At 38.4% G+C, this 17,693-nt stretch overlaps 1 protein-coding gene across 1 annotated transcript; it reads left to right on the forward strand.

Moving 5' to 3' along the window:
* The first annotated feature begins 8,560 nt into the window (after window positions 1-8,560).
* On the forward strand, window positions 8,561-10,432 carry LOC119522509 (RNA polymerase II elongation factor ELL2-like). Its single transcript, XM_037820934.1, has one exon. It carries the CDS (start codon window positions 8,561-8,563, stop codon window positions 10,430-10,432), a length of 1,872 nt encoding a protein of 623 aa, XP_037676862.1.
* The last annotated feature ends 7,261 nt before the right edge of the window (window positions 10,433-17,693 follow it).

A 17,693-nucleotide genomic window follows, 5' to 3' on the forward strand; every position in this document is an offset into this window, starting at 1 on the left:
TTGAGAGGTGGACCATCAGAATTTCCCAGCCAAAACATGGCTAGGTACCTGTCCAGGGGATATAGACCAGCTCTGATGGGCCTTGGATAGGGTCTGTAGAGGCTCTGAAAAGCCCTTTTTTTACCCCTGTACTTTCCAGCCTGCCTCAGCAGATGGCATTCTTCAGTTACCTATTTGTCCTCAGAAGCTGTTTAACTCATGGCACCTGTCCGCACTTGATGGAACTGAAACTGTGGGGATCTCACTTCCCTGGCTAATATCTGGCTTAGTATTGGGATGTGTCCCTCCCTGTACTTGGGGTGGGGAACTCCCACAGTCACCCCCATCTGCAGCTGTCCCTCAGACAAGGACTGGGCCTCCTGCTGCTGCTTCCCTCAAGAGTTGGGGATAGGCCCAAAGACCCCGGGCCAGAATTGCAGTCTCTGCCCTCATTTACTCAGTCCCTTCATCCCATACTGATTTGAGAATTGAAATGTTCTCCCCTGTCCCCTGGGACCCAAACAGTGGTTTCAGCCTGGCTACTTACTGCTTTTGGGGAAGAAGTGGATTTTGCTGTTCCCTCCCTAATCCTTCGTTTTGGAAACTCCTCCTTGCTGCTCTTTTATATTCCACCCTCCCCAGCCACTTGTATCCTGCTGTTGGTCCCTGTGAACTTCGGTCTCTGTGTCTGGATATATGTGTTGATGTGCCTCATTGCTGTGAGATTTTATAGTCTGTGTCCCTGGTGGGAGGTGGGAAGGATCCCGGCTGCTACCTCTGGCACTTCCCAAGCTGTGTGGGACTGAGTGAGGAGGAGAGGAGAGGACTAGCCAGTCTGGGATTGAAGTTTCCTACTTGATATTTTTATCTTTCTTCAATTCAGCATTTGTGGGATCCTTCTCCAGTCTTTACCTTACTCCAGAGTTTTGAGCAAGTGAGAATTGTCCCTTTTTTCACTGAATCTCTGGGGAGAGGTTTTCAGTAGCTGTCTTACATCACCATGTTGATGACATCACCCCTCAGTAATTTACCTTTAATTTGTTTAGTTTATGGAAATTGGTAGTGATCTCATTATGTTTGAGATTTCCCCCAAAATATTGAAGAACTGGGTTTGAAAAAAGCCTAGTCACATTTTTTTTTACAGAATATTGAAGCTTAATTTTCTATGAATCCCATTAATCTCTGGAAAATTATGGTCATGTCCATCTAAAAATGACAGAATTGGATATGACATAAATTATTGGTTGATCCAGTGCTTTTTTTTTTTTTTTTGATGCTCCCAAGTGACAAAGTCAGTATTCCCATGATTCATTATTCATGTATCTATGCAAGCAGGCTACTGTGTATCAGAATTAATGTTTCATTCATGCCACTTTGGGCTTGAGATACAGGGTAAAGAGGTAGGGGGAAGATCAACTGAAATGGTTTCTTCCCATGATGACTACTAACCCAGCCATAACCTTAAGCTTCTCATCCTACTCCCATGACTGTCCCTTTCCTCTCTCTTTATCTTCTCTGTTATCTAATTTCATGCATCCCCTAAATGTAGACATTGGTGTAGTTGACAGAATATTGGGCCAGCATATCATGACCTGAGCTCTGGCAAATACTATAACCCATGGCACTGTTTTTCTCCTTTCTGGACCTCAGTTTTTTTTTAGCTGGGAAATGAAGGGGTTGGGTAAAGTTGACTGAAGACCTTTCAAGCTTTTTCTCTGTTAGAGCAAGGAAGGAAGAAGCAAACTTGTGGTACGGTATTCACCTACAGAACTAATCAAACTAGGAGCTAAAGCATGACACTGAATAATTGCTGTCTTTTGATAATCTTTTTCAGAATTTTATGGTCACAGCTTATGGTAAGGTCATAGAGAAATACCCTTATCTTTTGAGCATTCTGTATAATACACTGAATCCAACTGTGGCTAAAATACACCAACATGAAGGATCAAGTCAATCAATAAAACAATGGTTTAATGTTAATTTGTAACAACATATGGCTGCACCTCAAAATTATTTGAATGCTTTTTCCCTTGTACACTAGTTCTCCTAACTGGTAAAAATGTAATCTCAAATTGAAGGCAACAACATATTTATTAAAAGGTACTTTTTGAAAATGCATGAAAGCTCACAAAATGGAATATCATATAGGAAAATATGATATTAAATTGGTTTGAGAGAAAAGCCCAAAACAAATTAAATTATATCCAAAGATTACCACTCACACTAACCAAATTGAGTCATTGTTTGGAATATTGCCCCTTTACAATGTGCAGTCTTGACTGCTAAAAACATTGATAGAACACAGTGTTACTGCATTGATCCAACAACCACCCAATTGGCCTTATTCAATGCTGGGCTTTACTAGACAGCACAGTGAGTGCCTACATTTGCCTAGAATGCCACCAGATAATGAGCCAGACAGTCCTAGTTAGCATTAATATATGATTATGGAAAGCTCAGTCCTGATGGCATTTCACATAGCAAGGAGGCATTTTTTAGAACCATAACCAATGCTTTAAACAATATTTGTGTTTAGAATGTTGTGTTCTGAGTGGGAAGGACTTTGATAGCAAGACTATTCATAGATAATTCAAAAGTTAAAAATTCTTTTGTGTTGGTTGTGAGAGAGAAATAATTCAGAGAGGCTTACCAGACACATGCCCACCAATGTTGAAGAGATCAGTCAGCAGAGAGAATGACTATTATCTCAGGCTCTTGGTTGTCTTGAGATTGGACCTCATCTCTTTACTATTTAACCAACCAGTTAGAATCAAGTAACCATGAGGAACAGGGTCCTCAGCATTAAGTCCAATGGAGCTTCAAGAAGGTAGGAAGGTGGGAACAGAATCTTTCCTTGAAATGGTTTCTACACAAAGTAAGTACTGAATTATTCACCCCCTATGGGCTCCTTTAAAATAAGGACATTTCCAAGGGCCTTTATCAGCTCACATTCTATTTCACTGTATTATCAGAGTTACAGATCAAAGCATTGGTGCAGGTGACTGTGAACAATTTGAGAAAAGAAATTTGAGTATATGGAAGAAATTATTCTGTAAGACTGTGAAATTCTGAATCAAGAATCATTACGAAGTCACCTGAAGAATAAGGAGAATAAGGATTATCTTTAACTGGTGCATAAATGTGGACCCGAAGTATGAATGTAATACATGAAAGCCTGTATTTTCAAACTTAAGTGGACATATTGCCTGTCAAAGCCATTAATGTTGTTAGCATGCTCTACAGTGCTGTGTGGGACTATTTCGTTGACCACTTTCACATGTGTACCAAAAGAAATGTGCCCACTGTCATGAATTCACACATGTTCAGCTACATCATTGGGATATACATATAAAATATTCAGAAGCCATTGTCTCTTCCTTTCAAGAATTTACAATATAAGGACGGGGTTTGTAATATAAGGAATTCCGTATAGGATTAGTTCTCGAAAAATCGAATAAATAAATGCCGAGTGCTGCAATGGTTTTTAATAGGGAAAAGTGACTTGCTCTGGAGGATCAGTGAAAATCTGCTTTCTGTTACAGGGAGCTGACCTATATGGAATACTCAGTGTTCTCAGACTTCTGGTCTTGTTGTCTAATGAGCATACTCCAGCAGATTAGAGGAAGGCGGGAAAGGAAGGTAGAGATATTTATTCCTCCAATTCCCTTCTTTCTTTGTTGTCTTTGGCTGGTTTTGTCCCTTGACCATCTGTCACTGCACTTCTCCACCCCATTTTCTGTATATAATTCTCTCCCTCTCTGTTCTCTGTTGGCCTAAGAGTATTACTAGACCTAGGATGCGGCAATACCTTTTGATGTTTCCCTACAATGTGCCCATGTCTTGTAAATAGACCCTTTGTTAAACCCTCCTTTAATTGTCCTGATTTGCATATTCCATCTGTTTTCTGCTGGTTCTGTGATTAATACACAGAGACTTTAATAAAATATTTAAACTATTAGGATGGATAAGGGCTTGCTAAGCAGGGGGTTGTGTGTGGAGGGAGCATTGGAACAGCATGGGAACACCATATACAAAGACCTTGATGCAGGAATGAGACTGGAACACTTTAGGCATCAAATAGTCTGTTATAACTGACCCTATAGATCTTGGGGCAGAATAATGTGAGTTAAGTCATAGAGAGTAGACCAGGGTCAGGAGTTTGATGGTGTAAAAGTTAAAGCCAGAACGTTTGTGCCTCAGAGGAGGAGGTACCTTTAAGAATGAATGAATAATGAATTATTCTCATGGTGTCACTAGAAAACAAGGGAGAAAATGAAGAGTCTGAGAGAATAAGTGAACTCATTTTGAAGGGACTGCAGACAAAATGGCATCCTTGGTGAAAGCCTAGTTTCCCTTTAAGGTAGGAGATGGAGAATGTTAGATGAGGTTGCTGATTGTGATGTCAGACTTCTAGAAGTGAGGGTATGTTGTTGGTTGCCTAGCTAAGCAAGTTCATAGCAGTGTGAAGATACACAGCGAAGAGAGAGGAGCTATCTTGGAGCTCATAATTTGGATGATGACCAGTAACAATGGATAGGTAAGGAATGGTAGAAATAGTTCTAAACTAGGCTAGACATCAAAAATTTCAAGGATTAGCAAAAATAGGGGTTTATCTTGGTTTAGGTGGTATCTAATTTGTTTTACTACAAAGAGTACCAAACAGGCCATTGAAAGGATATCAGTAAGATCTAGGACAGCTGGTCTGAGTGAGTGGGCATGGCTCCACCATGCCTCCTGATATTTCAGAGAACTGAGCAGAGCTTAAAGTTTGGTGGTCTTGCTAATTTGTGTGGAGTGACTACAGTGGCCAAAGTCAGGTTTTGAAGCATCATTTGACTGTGAAATCAGTATATCACTTACAGTAAAGTTGATTAATAATGTTTTGTCATTTTAACTGCTTCAGTGTTTGCTGGAGAATCAGGTAGAGTTATAAACATTTGCCAAAGTGGGACAACAGTGGCCCAATGACCTTTCAAAATAATTTAGTTATGTACTCATTCTATTTGTTATTCTTATCCAAATGCCCAATGTCTTGTGGATTAAACATTTATTCAATGATGGTAACAATATTGCAAGCTAGACCATTTAGAAGGGAAATTCTATTTTATGTATTTTATTAAAATACAATTTATTATTTCCATCTACTTAATCAGAAAAGTAGTATAGTATTCAATAATTTTACCAATTAACTTTTTCTTAAGGCCCAGCAACAAGTTTCCAGCCATGCCAGTTTGTGTCACAATCATGTTGCTATCCAATAGCCTTTTGTACCTCCTAACAGTGACATCTCACATTATTCCTCAAGCTTTCCTCACTTTGACACCAGTTTTTGGGCTTACTGTGATAAAATTTGAGTGCCTTTTATATGATGATTATTTTGGATGCAATTGAATATTATCATGTTCCTGAGGTGATTATTACCATTAATCTAAGATTTCAAGTCTTTTGTTGTCTTAGGGTTTCGTTTTTATCTCTAACTCTTTGATGCATCTAGGATTCATTCTATTATATGTTATAAAGAGATTCTAACTTGATATTTTTGCTGAATTTTGACAACTTAAGCGATGTTTCTGTAATCTACTTTTTCTGTATCTCAGATATCTGTTCACGTTCATTCATTTTCTCTCTTCTTATGCTAGTTCCTCACTCTGTTAATTATTGTACCTTTATGTCATAATATCTTGATCCTCTATGTGAAATTCTTTTACTTCTTCTTTCAGTTGAATTCTAGAATAGGTTTGACAGACTCAAAGAAAAATACCTTGTTCAAGTTTTTTGGAATTGTATTAATCATATATAACAATTTGGAAATATTTGACAGCCTTACAACCTTCAGTTTTCTTCTCAGATCACAAAATCTTTCTTCTTGTTTACAAGTCTTGTTTTATATCTATCAACAGTATTTTGTACTTTTTGTCATAATTCCCCCCTCTCTCTTGCTAAGGTATTTATTTTGTCATTATTTCTCTTGATGAAAGAATTACCCCAGAAATACTTTATTTAATCTCCCAAAGGTTTCAGAGATAAAAATACTAAAGGATAAATTATTTCTTCTTGTGCCTACTAGAGATCACTATGAAGAACCAAACAGCATTTGTGCATACATTAGAACACTATATTGCTGCATATACTTCAGTGGTTCATTGATTTTTCTAAGGAAGTATTTTACATTCTCTCTGTGTCAGTTATTTTAGTCTTTTTTAATACAAATATACTGTGAAGTTCACAGGAACGTGAAAAACATCTTAAAGAGGAGCAGAACATCTCTGTGACATTAGCAGACTTAATATAACCCCTTGATGTGTTGTTAGTATATCTTTTCTGGGAGAAATGCAAAGGAATTATTAGTCATGCTTTTGCTGAACATTTAGAAAGAGCCTTCTGCTATGTACCTGCTGCTTCTAGGTGAGCCTGTGGGGGTGAAAAGGAAGGGTCATAAAGATTTGAGTAGAATGAAGTGTCCATGCATGTAGAAGCCATAATCCAGTGGAGGAGACAAATAATTTTGATACAATGTGTGGTGTTTTTAATAGAGGTCATACAAAGTGCTCTGAGATGAAAATGAAGGAAAGTACTAGTTTTGACTAGAGAGAGATCTTAAATACGAAGTGATATTTCAGCTGGGTTTCTAAGGTTGAGTAGAAATTCAGCAGTTTGAACCCATTAGGAGTGAATTTAAAAGTCAACAGCGTTGATATATTCATTTGCTCAGCAAATATGTATTGAGTGCTCACTATTTCTGCCAGGCACTGTTCTTGGCTCTGGAAAGACAGCAGTGCAAAAGACTGGAGAAATCCAAACCCCCTTTAAGCCTATATTCTGGTGGAGGATGACATACATTAAACACACAAATATATATAATATGATTTCAGGTAGAAAAAAGTGCTATGAAGTAAAGTAGGGAAATGGAAAGAGAGCCTTAGAGTGGATATGCCTGTGGGGCACTATTTAAACAGGGTGGCCTTGCAAGGGCTCTCTAAATAAAGGAAAAGGACAAGGCAAGCAAAGAATTAGAAGAGAATTAGAGGGAAGAAGGAACATCAAGTGAAAGTCTGTGATGCAGGAACCCACTTGGGGGCATATTTAGGGAACAGGAACAGATCAATGTGCCTTATAGATAAATGGCACAAGCTTTAAGGTAAGTTGAGGCCAGAGTAAGAAAGGTCCTGTATATCACTAAAGCGTTCGAGTTGTATTCTTTAAGTGATGGGAACCATCACATGTCTTAAAGCAAAGTTAATTGGAATCATTGTTGGCAGACTGGAAGATGGTTTAAAACAGGAAAAGGCTGGCAGCAAGCAATCAAGTGAGGAGGAGAGTACATACCATAAGCTAAGATATTCAGAGCCTAAATTAGGACAAAGGCCATGGGATGGGAATAGAAAGGGATGGATTTAAGGCATTATGCAGAAAAACTTGATAAAATATAAATGTCATGAGAGCAGGGAATTGATTTTGTTTTGTTCACTTCACTATCCCTAGCATATAGAACACTGTCTGACATGTGATAGGTGCTCAAGAAATATCTGCTGGATGAATAAGAAAATTTGGTGACTGATTAAACATTTTGTGGGAAATGAAGAAGTATGTCTAAGGGAGCAGTAGAAGATGACACTGAGGTTTTCTTGTAGGACTAGGTGGAAGGTGATGTAATCAGTTAAGATGGGGAAATGTGAGAATAAGGTGGACTGGGAGTGTGAGTAGGGTAAAGAGGGAGAATTGTACCTAATTGGCTGGGGGAAAGGGGTGAAAATGGTTATAATTGTTTCCCAGTAATATGTGAGCATTCTGGGACTTAATTGTACACCACTAACATATGTAGCTACAGGATTTCTTTGACTATGCACAATTTTGCACCTAAGCACCTGGAAAAGCCCATCATTTGCTGAGGATCATCTGGATGAGGATCATCTGGATGAAAGAAGCAGAATAATGAGCAAAAGTGGCTAGCTAAGAAGATAGAAATTGCTTCCTCTCATTGGTGATGGTTACAAAGTTGAGAAAGAGACACGGACATCTCTAAAATACTGGTTTTTGCCCACTTGTGATCCAAAATAAACATGTTTAGCTATCAAATGAGGGCTCCTGTTTATAGGCCAGGCTCCAACCATGAGAAGGATTCAAGTGCTCACTTGCTTGTCAGAGTATGTAATGTAAGGATGGCTTACATTAATAGTTGATTGTGTCATTTGGAAGCCTTCCCCTCCAATTTCCGAAAGCTTGTTGCTTCTGTTGCTCTTCCCACCAAGTGCCTCTCCTGGATGGTGGATTTGCTGGGAGGAGATGACTTTTATATACTGAGACCAGAGAATATTTTGGCACTTTGCAGTTTGGGTTAGCAATTCCTTCTTCAGATAAAGTAAAAAAGTAGAAGGAAGAGCATTAGAAAGTGATTCTGACTTTACAACCACCTTTACTCCCCAGGTTCTGTCTCAAACAGGCACTTTTCTCCTTTGTTCCATTGGGACACAATGTTTTAGAATTGCAGTTTTAAAAACAATAGCAATAAGATATACAATCCTTGCAAGGCAAGTCAATGTTTTCTAAAATATCTTACTTTGATCTTTACAGATATGACTATATGGCAGCCTCTGGAGGCAGAGCCGTGGGGGCATTGGTACTCCAGGAAGGAGAGGTGGCAGTGGAGGGGCCGGACGATGTCACCGTGGTACCCATGCAGCTCACTGGGCCAGCCATCCAGACGATTGACTCTTATCAGAACTATGGGAGCACAATAGCTCCTCAAGCTTATATTCAGTTCCAAGACCTCCAAGAGCTTTTTGGAACCCCTCCAGACAATTCATTCACTGAAGTACAAAATATTAACCTCCAATTGTCAAATGTGAATACGAGTAGCTATCAAGGCAGAGTTGACCACATGCAGCAAACTGTCTCAAGCGACAGTCCCTCACCATTCAGTTGCCTGGGTGTAAGAGCAGATAAAATGACAGTGTGTGGTACAAACAACTCTAATGAGAATGCAGGAATGGCCCAGGAAGAGGGGCAAGCTTGCAACAAATGGAAAAAATTTATAAAACCATCTGTAGGCAAAAAAAAGCCAGTTCGGAGAGCACCTCAAGCCATTCCAGATCCAGTGCCGGAAAGGAAAAGAACAGCACCCATTAACCCTGCCTATACAATTCGGAAGACAAGGGTTGCCAACAGCACCCTTTTGCGGCCACTTAGGGACAGGGTGATGCATTTGCTGGCGTTGAGGGGATACAGGAAACCGGAGCTTCTTGTTCAGCAACAGAAAGAAGGCATCCAACAGAGGGACAGCCTCTCCCTGGAAACAATTTGGCAACAGGCAGGAGAACTCAACCAGAAAAATCTTACAGACACCTTAAAGGATTGCATTTTTAAAGAACTCGAGAGAGATTGGCCTGGTTACAATGATCTAGACAGGCAGTCATTGGAGCTGGAACTTGACAAAATAGTAGATTCATCTCTGAATACAACTGGCACCAATCAGCCAGAACCTTCTACAGATTTTAGTACAGATGACATATCTCCATCTGAGAAAGAGCTTTTAAATTATACTTTTACTGATCCTTTAAGGAAAAGAAAAGTTAGAATATCTCACTTGACAACTAGACTACAGTCATCACTGAAGAATCATTTGAATAATGCCAGTGAAAAATCTGCTGCAGGTGTCCCACCACCCTCTTCATCTAGGGTCAACCCCACTGCTCCACCTCTGCCCTCAAACCACCATCCCATTTCAAATCCTTCTCAGCCTGTCAACTCCAGGCACAATTCTCATGGTTCTCCAGCAGGCTCTGGGACTCAACGTCCATGTGTTGCTAGCTTTAGTGGAAACAGCAGCAGCTTAGAGAGCCAGCAGGGTAAACAAACTTCTTTGAAAACTTCAGCATCTGTTTGCAGTCAAATGAAATATCCGAAACTCAGGAAGAACAAAACTTCAACATCATATGAAACATCCAAATATCAATTTATGGAATACAAACCAAGGAACCAAAATTCCAATCTTAAGATAATGGAGAAACAGAAGACAAATTCTAAAAAACTAGGTGAAGATGCAAAGCCAAGCTCCAGTGAGGTAGTTAACCAGGTTTGCACTGCCTCTGGGGGGACCGGTTCAACACCTAGTCTCCCAGATTATGTTAAATGCTATGCTACCATAGTCTCTTCTGAGCAACATCGGCATTATGAGAAGGCATTTAGAGCAGAGTATGATGACTATCAAGTCTTGTACACTAAGATGCTGACTTTATCTAGCACATTTGCTAATCTAGAGTTAAAAAGGAAACAGTTCCCTCTAGGCTCAAAAGAATATCAGGATATTAGTGAAGAAATCTCACGAGAATATCAGAAGATGAGGCAGCTTAATCCCAATTTTTATGCAGAAAAACATAGATGCCAATATCTTTATAGTAAGCTGACTCACATTAAAAAATTAATAACTGATTTTGACCAACGACAAGGAAAGTGATGGCACTAGAACTGTGGGTCAGAATAAACTTAAGCTTATTTATTTAAAATTCCACATAACTTCCTCTAAGATGCTAAAGGGATGAAGCGTTGAAACTTTCAGTGTTACTATTTTGTTTTAGTTTTGGTTTTTTTTTGGTTTATTTATTTATTTATTTTTATGTTTATTTTATGGTTTTTAATTTTATGTTCTTTTGTTTTATGTTTATTTTATGTTTATTTATTTATGATTATTTTTATGTTTATTAATTTTTATTACTTTTTATTGTGTTTTTTTTGCCTTTATTTCATTTTGCCTTGCTTTCCTGTGCTTCTGAAGATATTTTATTTGGTCCCTTTTAATGTCAACATTTGTGTTATCACTCCATTTGTTTTGGAACCAGCATCTATGAATCAAAATGTGCACATATGAAAAATAAAAACCTTTAATGAGTAAAGTGAAATGCTTCTGTTTTCGACTGTTCTTAATGCAAACTCTTCTTTATGTTCTTATATTTCTTATGTTCTAAAACATAGATGTTTAGAAATTTGCACAGAGTGCTGTGATTCTTCAAACAATCCCCATAGGTGTAACCACTCTCCCAAATTTTCTCTAGCCATTCCTTGTGTTTCATGTTTACCGTTTCTGCTGTATTTATATGTATCCTTAAACACTATATTGCTCAGTTTTTTATCTTTATGAAAATGGTATCATACTGTATATAGTCATCTACATCTCTTTTTCCCTTTTTTTCAGTCAACAATATATTTCTAAGATTGATTTATGCTGATGTGAGTAACTGGAGGTTATTTTTTTTCTCCTTATGTTGTGTTGTCATATGACCTCCTAGCACAATTTAGCTATCCATTCTCTTGTTGCACATTGAGTTGTTTTTTTGCTGTTACAAATGATGTTGTCATGAATTTTTTTACACATCTTACCCTTTTTGTGCTTTCACTCTCATGTGGTTTTATTCTCTATGTTTTTATATATGATCAATATTCATTTACATTAATATGCATTTTCCATTGCTCATCAGCCCTTCTTGTATATTTTTACTTCTGATGGATAATTTTCCTACTTCTTAAAAGGTCCCCTTTATTCTTTTATGTGGATCTACTGAAAGTGAGTTTTCCCAGTTTTCTTAGTCTGCATATACTTTGCTTTTTAACTTTTTATTTTCAAATACTTTCAAACTTATGAGACAGTTACAAACCCCATACAGAGAACCCCAACAAACCCCTATCCCCTCAGATACCCAGATTCACAAATTTTAACATTTTGCCACATTTGCCATACCATTCTATTGATTGATCGATCTGTCTGTGCTTTGGTTTGCTAAAACTGCCCGAATGCGATATGCCAGAAATGAGTTGGCTTTTACAATGGAGATTTATTAACTTATAATCTACAGTTTCAAGGCCATGAAAATGTCCAACTCAAGGCATAAACAGGATGATACCTGGACTCTGAACACAGGCTGCTGGCATCCGGAACACCTCTGTCGCATGAGAAAGCACATGGCAACCATCTGCTTGTTCTTCTCTTCGGGTTTCATTGCTTCCAGCTGTTGGCTTCAGTGGCTTTTTCTTAGCTTCTCTGGGGCTCTCTCTGTGAGCTTCTCTTTCTCTTAGCTTCTGTATGTGTTCTATCTTCTTATAAAGGACTCCAGTAAGGGGATTAAAACCCACCCTGGGGCAGCTCTCAACTGAAAAAAACTAATCAAAAGTGCCACCTACAATTCATTTGCACCCACAGGACTGGATTAAAAGAATATGATCCCTTCTGGGGTACACACAGCTTCAAACTACCACAATCTGCCTATCTATTTATTTAGCTGTCCATTTTCTGAAAACTTGGGTGTAGGTTGTATGCGTCATGCTTCTTGAACACTTAACAGTGTTGTGTGCATTTCCTAAAAACAAGGATATTCACTTATGTAACCATCATAAGTACAGTTATCAACTTCAAGGAATTTAACATTGATATAAAGCTCCTTTCTGTGCATGCTCTTGTCTTGGGCATGTGCGTTTGACCCTAAGAATTCCCACATTTACATGGATACAAATGTCCCCTTCACCCTAGGGAATGGTTTCCTCACAATCCTGGGCACTGCACTGTATGTCTGATGGCCAGCAATCCCTTGTCTCAGGCAGCCATGACTCAACTGCTCTTCCACAGCATTCTGTAGGAGAGCTCAGGGAGCTACCTGCTACATGCAGGGAAAGTTCTGGGATGGTGAGCCTTTGATTATTGTCCTGGTTCAGTCCCTCAGTCTACCACCAGAGTTTGGGCCAAGCATCCACGCTCCCAGTATGTGCAAGAGGGTTATTTTACTCCCTCCAGAACCAGAACCAGGGACCCACACTAGGGACTACAGGCTTGCTCTGTGCCAAGACAGTGAGGGATGGTAGAGGTGGCCAGCCGAGTACTGAGATCCCACTGTTTTTAACATGCCTTTTCCTTAATTTAACTCTCAGCCTGTTACAGCAACACTTGAACTGTTTTCTGGAGCTCTAGGGAAGGATTTTTTCTGCCAGTTCTTGCTAGTTTTTCAAAGGTTCTTTGGGGGAATGGAGTCCTGAAGCTTCTCTCTCTGCCGTCTTAATCAGGGCAGATCTTTATTGTGTATATATTTTTATTTGATCTCTTTTGAAGTACATGTAAATTATCTATGGAATTCTATGTCTTTCATTATTTTCTTTTAGCAGTATAAAAATATGATTCCATAATATTTTGGTTTCTTTTCATTTTTTTTTTTTTTGCGGAAATTGCTGACAATCTTATTGTTCTTACATTGATGGTAGTGAGTCTTTTTCTGTAGGTGTTTCTGGATTTTTCTCCTTGTCTTTGGTTTTCAGCAGTTCTGTTAAGATGCACCTCAGTGTGATTTTCTTTGTTCTCTATCCTGCTTTGGGTTCAGCATGATTCTTGAAAGCATGATTTTATGTATTCCATCTGCTAATGTTTCTTTAAATATTGCTTCTGCCCCATTCTTTCTCATCCTCTTTCCATCATTTTCCTTACATCTCTTTTGATTCTTTTGGTATTTAATATCCTTTTTTCTCTACATGTTTTGTCTCTATATTTTCTACTTACCTATCTTTTAGATCTCTTATTCTTTCTTCTCTGTGACAGACCCCATGTTTGATCAGAGGAAAGTTATTTCTTTATAGATAATATTGTAATAGTCCATACTAGAGGTATACAGATTTGAACTGGTGGAGAAGATGTTGGAATAAAATTGCAATTAGAAACCTTCAGTAGATATATCAGACCAAAGAAGTAATATTTAAAATCACTTACTGGTTTATCGATTTTATTTCTGCTGTACACATGTATGCATTTTTGAAATGCAAAGCGAGTAAATCTGGAATTGAATACAAACAAGGAAGTAAAATACCTTGTTTTTGGTTTGCTAAAGCACACAAAATGCAATATACAAGGAATGGGCTGGCTTTTACAATGGGGATTTATTAACTTACAAGTTTATAAATCTGAGGCCATGAAAAATGTCCAAGTTAAGGCAGCAACAGGATGATACCTTCTTCTTGAAAAAAGGCTGCTAGAGACCCAGAATTTTCTGTCACAGGATGAGGCACATCTGCTGTGTTCCTCCTCCAGGTTTCATTGCTTTCAGCTTCTGGCTGCAGCTGCTGCTTCTCTGAGCTTCAGTGGCTTTCTCTCTTTTAGCTTCTGTCTCTCTGAGCTTTTGTGGCTCCTTCTCTCTAAACTTCTCTGGGGCTTTTTTCTGTTTTTTATCCTCTTATAAAGGACTCCAGTAAGAGGATTAAGACCCACCTTGAACAAGATGGGTCACATCTCAATTGAAATAATCTAATCAAAAGGTCCCACCTATAATAACTGTACACTCACAGGAATGGATTAAAAGAACATGATCTGTTCTTGGGTACAAACAGCTTCAAACAATCACATACCTATATGAAAAAAATTAGACTCTGCATGGGAAAGTTGATATAATTTTACCTGATTTGCAGAATTTTTTACTTTGTTCCAACTTAGTCTTCAGTTCATTGTCTTCTACATTACTCTTTAATTAATTCAAATTATTTTATTGCTAGATATATGCTTTGAAAGTATAGACAAAAGATCATACTATGGTCTTTGGATGTACGCAGTTATGCAACCTCATATAAGAAACTAAATTTTCTGTGCCTTAGTTTTTTCATCCATATTATGGGAATAATAATAGTCGCTACCTCATAGGGTCATTTTGAGGATTTATTAAGTATATAGAATTGCCCTCATTACTATATTATTATTGTGTTTGCTATCTATTTCTGTGTAACATTATCACAAACTTAGCAGCTCAAAGTAGCATATTTATTACCCAGTTTCTGTGGGTCAGGAATCCAGGCATTGTTTGGCTGAGTCCTTTGCTTCATGGCCTTTCATGAGACTGCTGTCAAGATGTTGCCCAGGGCTGAGGTCTCATCTGAGGCTCAATAGAGGAAGAATCTGCTTCCAAGCTCACTTACATGGTTATTGGCAAGATTCAGTTCTTTTGGGGCTGTTGATCTGGAGCTTCAGGTCCTTGGACCACCCTCAGTCCTTTGCAGATGGCCCTCTGCCTGGGGCAACTCAGAACATGGCAGCTTGTTTCATCAAAGCCAGCAGGGGAGTGAGTCTGCTACCAAGATGGAAGTTGCTATCTTACGAAACATAATTGGGGAAGTGACATCCCATCACCTTTCCCATACTCTATTGGTTAGAAGCAAGTCACAAATTCTACCCACACTCACAGGGAAAGGATTGCACAAGGAGGTAAGATCATTGGGGGCCATCCTTAAGAAACTCAGAAATAATTCTTCCCAGATAGTCACATTTTGGTATTATCTCTTTTAACCACAGTTCACTAGATCATCCTTCTCAACACTACACTGACAAGAAAGATGTTTATTTTCTTATAAAATACTTCCTGTCGATGCATGCCCTATAAGATACCAATTTTCACAAAGTCAGAATATCTGTCACCTCAGGTCTCAAAAAGTCATATTATAGGAGACAGCCTTTAAAAAAAGTAAACATTTTGAATCAGTGTTCTTTTTTTATGTCAGTATATGAAAATCTCAATTATTTATTAGCATATGATTGATTAAACCCCATCACTTTTAGTATGAAAATAATATTTTCATTTACTGATTCAATTTTTCTATGAGTTAATATTCTCAGATATCATTTTTATTGTTAGTCATCCAATGCAATGTCGTATGAATTCCCCTGAGCTACAAATTCATTTATTATCATTTATAATTATATTCCCTAGAAGTGACCTTAGAACTACCTTATGCATTTAATAAAACCTCTTGCGCTATTTCTAAAAGGGCAAGATATCTTATTTTGCTTGACAAGCCATATGCTTTGACCTTCTTTTTCCAAGATAAGATTCTGGCCCATGTCATTAAAGCTTTAAAAATTCAGCTCTGGAAGCTGTGCCCAAGGGTCTTGGACCACTGCTATCTCTGCATGCTTCTCACTTTTATAGCTATCCTGCTTGATTGAGGGTTTCCTCCCAGAAAAATGTCATGCCCCATAAGGAGTCATATCTTTCTGCACTGGATTTCAGTGTCTGTAACTGGCAGGAAGTTCCTGCCAGGAGAGTCTGGTTGGAGATTTCAGCTAACGAGAGCACCTGGAAGGGTGGGTATGATCTTTAATACCGACAACTTCAGGTGTAGATTTCATTCACAGTCAAGACGTTCTATGGCAGTTGGGAGGAAAACTGTAATGACATGTATGTATTGTGTGCCAGGCAATAGGTTGGGTGCCTTCAAGGAGCATTCACAGAATAATAAAGAGGTTATTAAGTATAGTGGTATGATAGCAGGAACTAAGGATGCTGAGGAGCCAGAGTAGGGAACAATAATCATAATAGCTGCTTTTCATGGAGCACATGCCAAGCACTCTGCTAAGTTTTTTTTAACCATAATTGTCTCATTTAATTCTCAACCCAGACTGCATGGTAGTTATTATTATGCCACTATACAGAAGAGAAAAGTAAGGCTCAGAAAGGTAGAGTATATTGACAAAGTTGTGGGACTTGGAGATGAGATCTAAGATTCAAACCCAATTCTAATTTAAAACTTCTAAGCGAGGAAGTCCAAGCAGGCATGCTACTGATAGAGCAGGTAAGCAAAACAGGTAGCAAGACAGACTCATTGCCTTCAATAGAATTTTGGCAGGAGACTAGGTTTTATATTTGTAGCTGGGATCAAATCCTGACTCTACCACTTTCTGTGTAACTTTGGGCAAGTTACATGATAGCTCTAAGGATTGATTTTCCTCTCCGTGTTATGGTAATGGTGATACTCATCTCAAAGGGTTATTGTGCCTGGTGCAAGGCAAACACTAAATGAAAGAGAGCTGCTCTTGTTATGACTACTTTTCCTTGTTCTATGTGGGCAACAAAAATGAATGTAATTAATACCACTGAAGTATGTAACTTGAAAGTGGTTAAAAGGGGAAATTTTGTTTGGTATATATGTTATCACAATAGAAATTTTTTAAAGTGGGCAAGTGTGTGTACAAATCAGTGGGTAGCAGTTTTGGCTTCACAGTTATTTGTAGAACAGCAAAAGGAATATTTATTATGACTTGAGAGCCATAGAGAAATAATTGAGTTAGCCACATGGAAAAAAACATCAAATGGACTGTTTGATGAACTCAGGTGCATAAGGTCTCTGAAGTCTATCTAGATTTGTGATGGGAAACTTCCTCTAGGCTATACAAGAAATAGAATGAAAAGAGGTCTTGTTCTAGTTCATGACCAAAACCTAAGCAAACATACCAGCAAGGCATTTTTTTACAGTGTTGTATCACCTATTAGAGGCAGTGTGATAAGGTTGACAGTCCAGTTGACTGGTGACTCCAGAGACCAACATTCCATTTTCTTTTGCTGGGTTGCCTCAAGTGAGACATTCAACAGGGATATAGCAATGCAGTCATGACTACAATGGACAGAAGAGCTAGTAGAAATGCATTGTCTATATGGGATGACATGAGGAACACACACACACACCACTAATAGCATAGGTAGCTGAAGCTATGACGTTAGAAATATAATTGCTAAGGAAGATAATATAGAGAAAGGAGAGACTTGCCTTTCCCTGTGGAAGACACTGAAATTTAGGATGTAAGAGGAGGAAAAGAAGTCAAAGGAAGAATGGCTAGAGAGGGACAATGGAAACTATAATCACATGGTGCTCTGGGAACCAGGAGAGGAGGAGATCCACAGTTTCAAATGACGCAAAGTCAAAGAGGA

Source organism: Choloepus didactylus, chromosome X, assembly GCF_015220235.1.
Source record: "Choloepus didactylus isolate mChoDid1 chromosome X, mChoDid1.pri, whole genome shotgun sequence".
Classification (NCBI taxonomy): domain Eukaryota; kingdom Metazoa; phylum Chordata; class Mammalia; order Pilosa; family Megalonychidae; genus Choloepus; species Choloepus didactylus.

Coding starts and splice junctions, on each gene's coding strand:
- LOC119522509 (XM_037820934.1), top strand. CDS start 8,561: ATGGCAGCCTCTGGAGGCAGAGCCGTGGGGGCATTGGTACTCCAGGAA.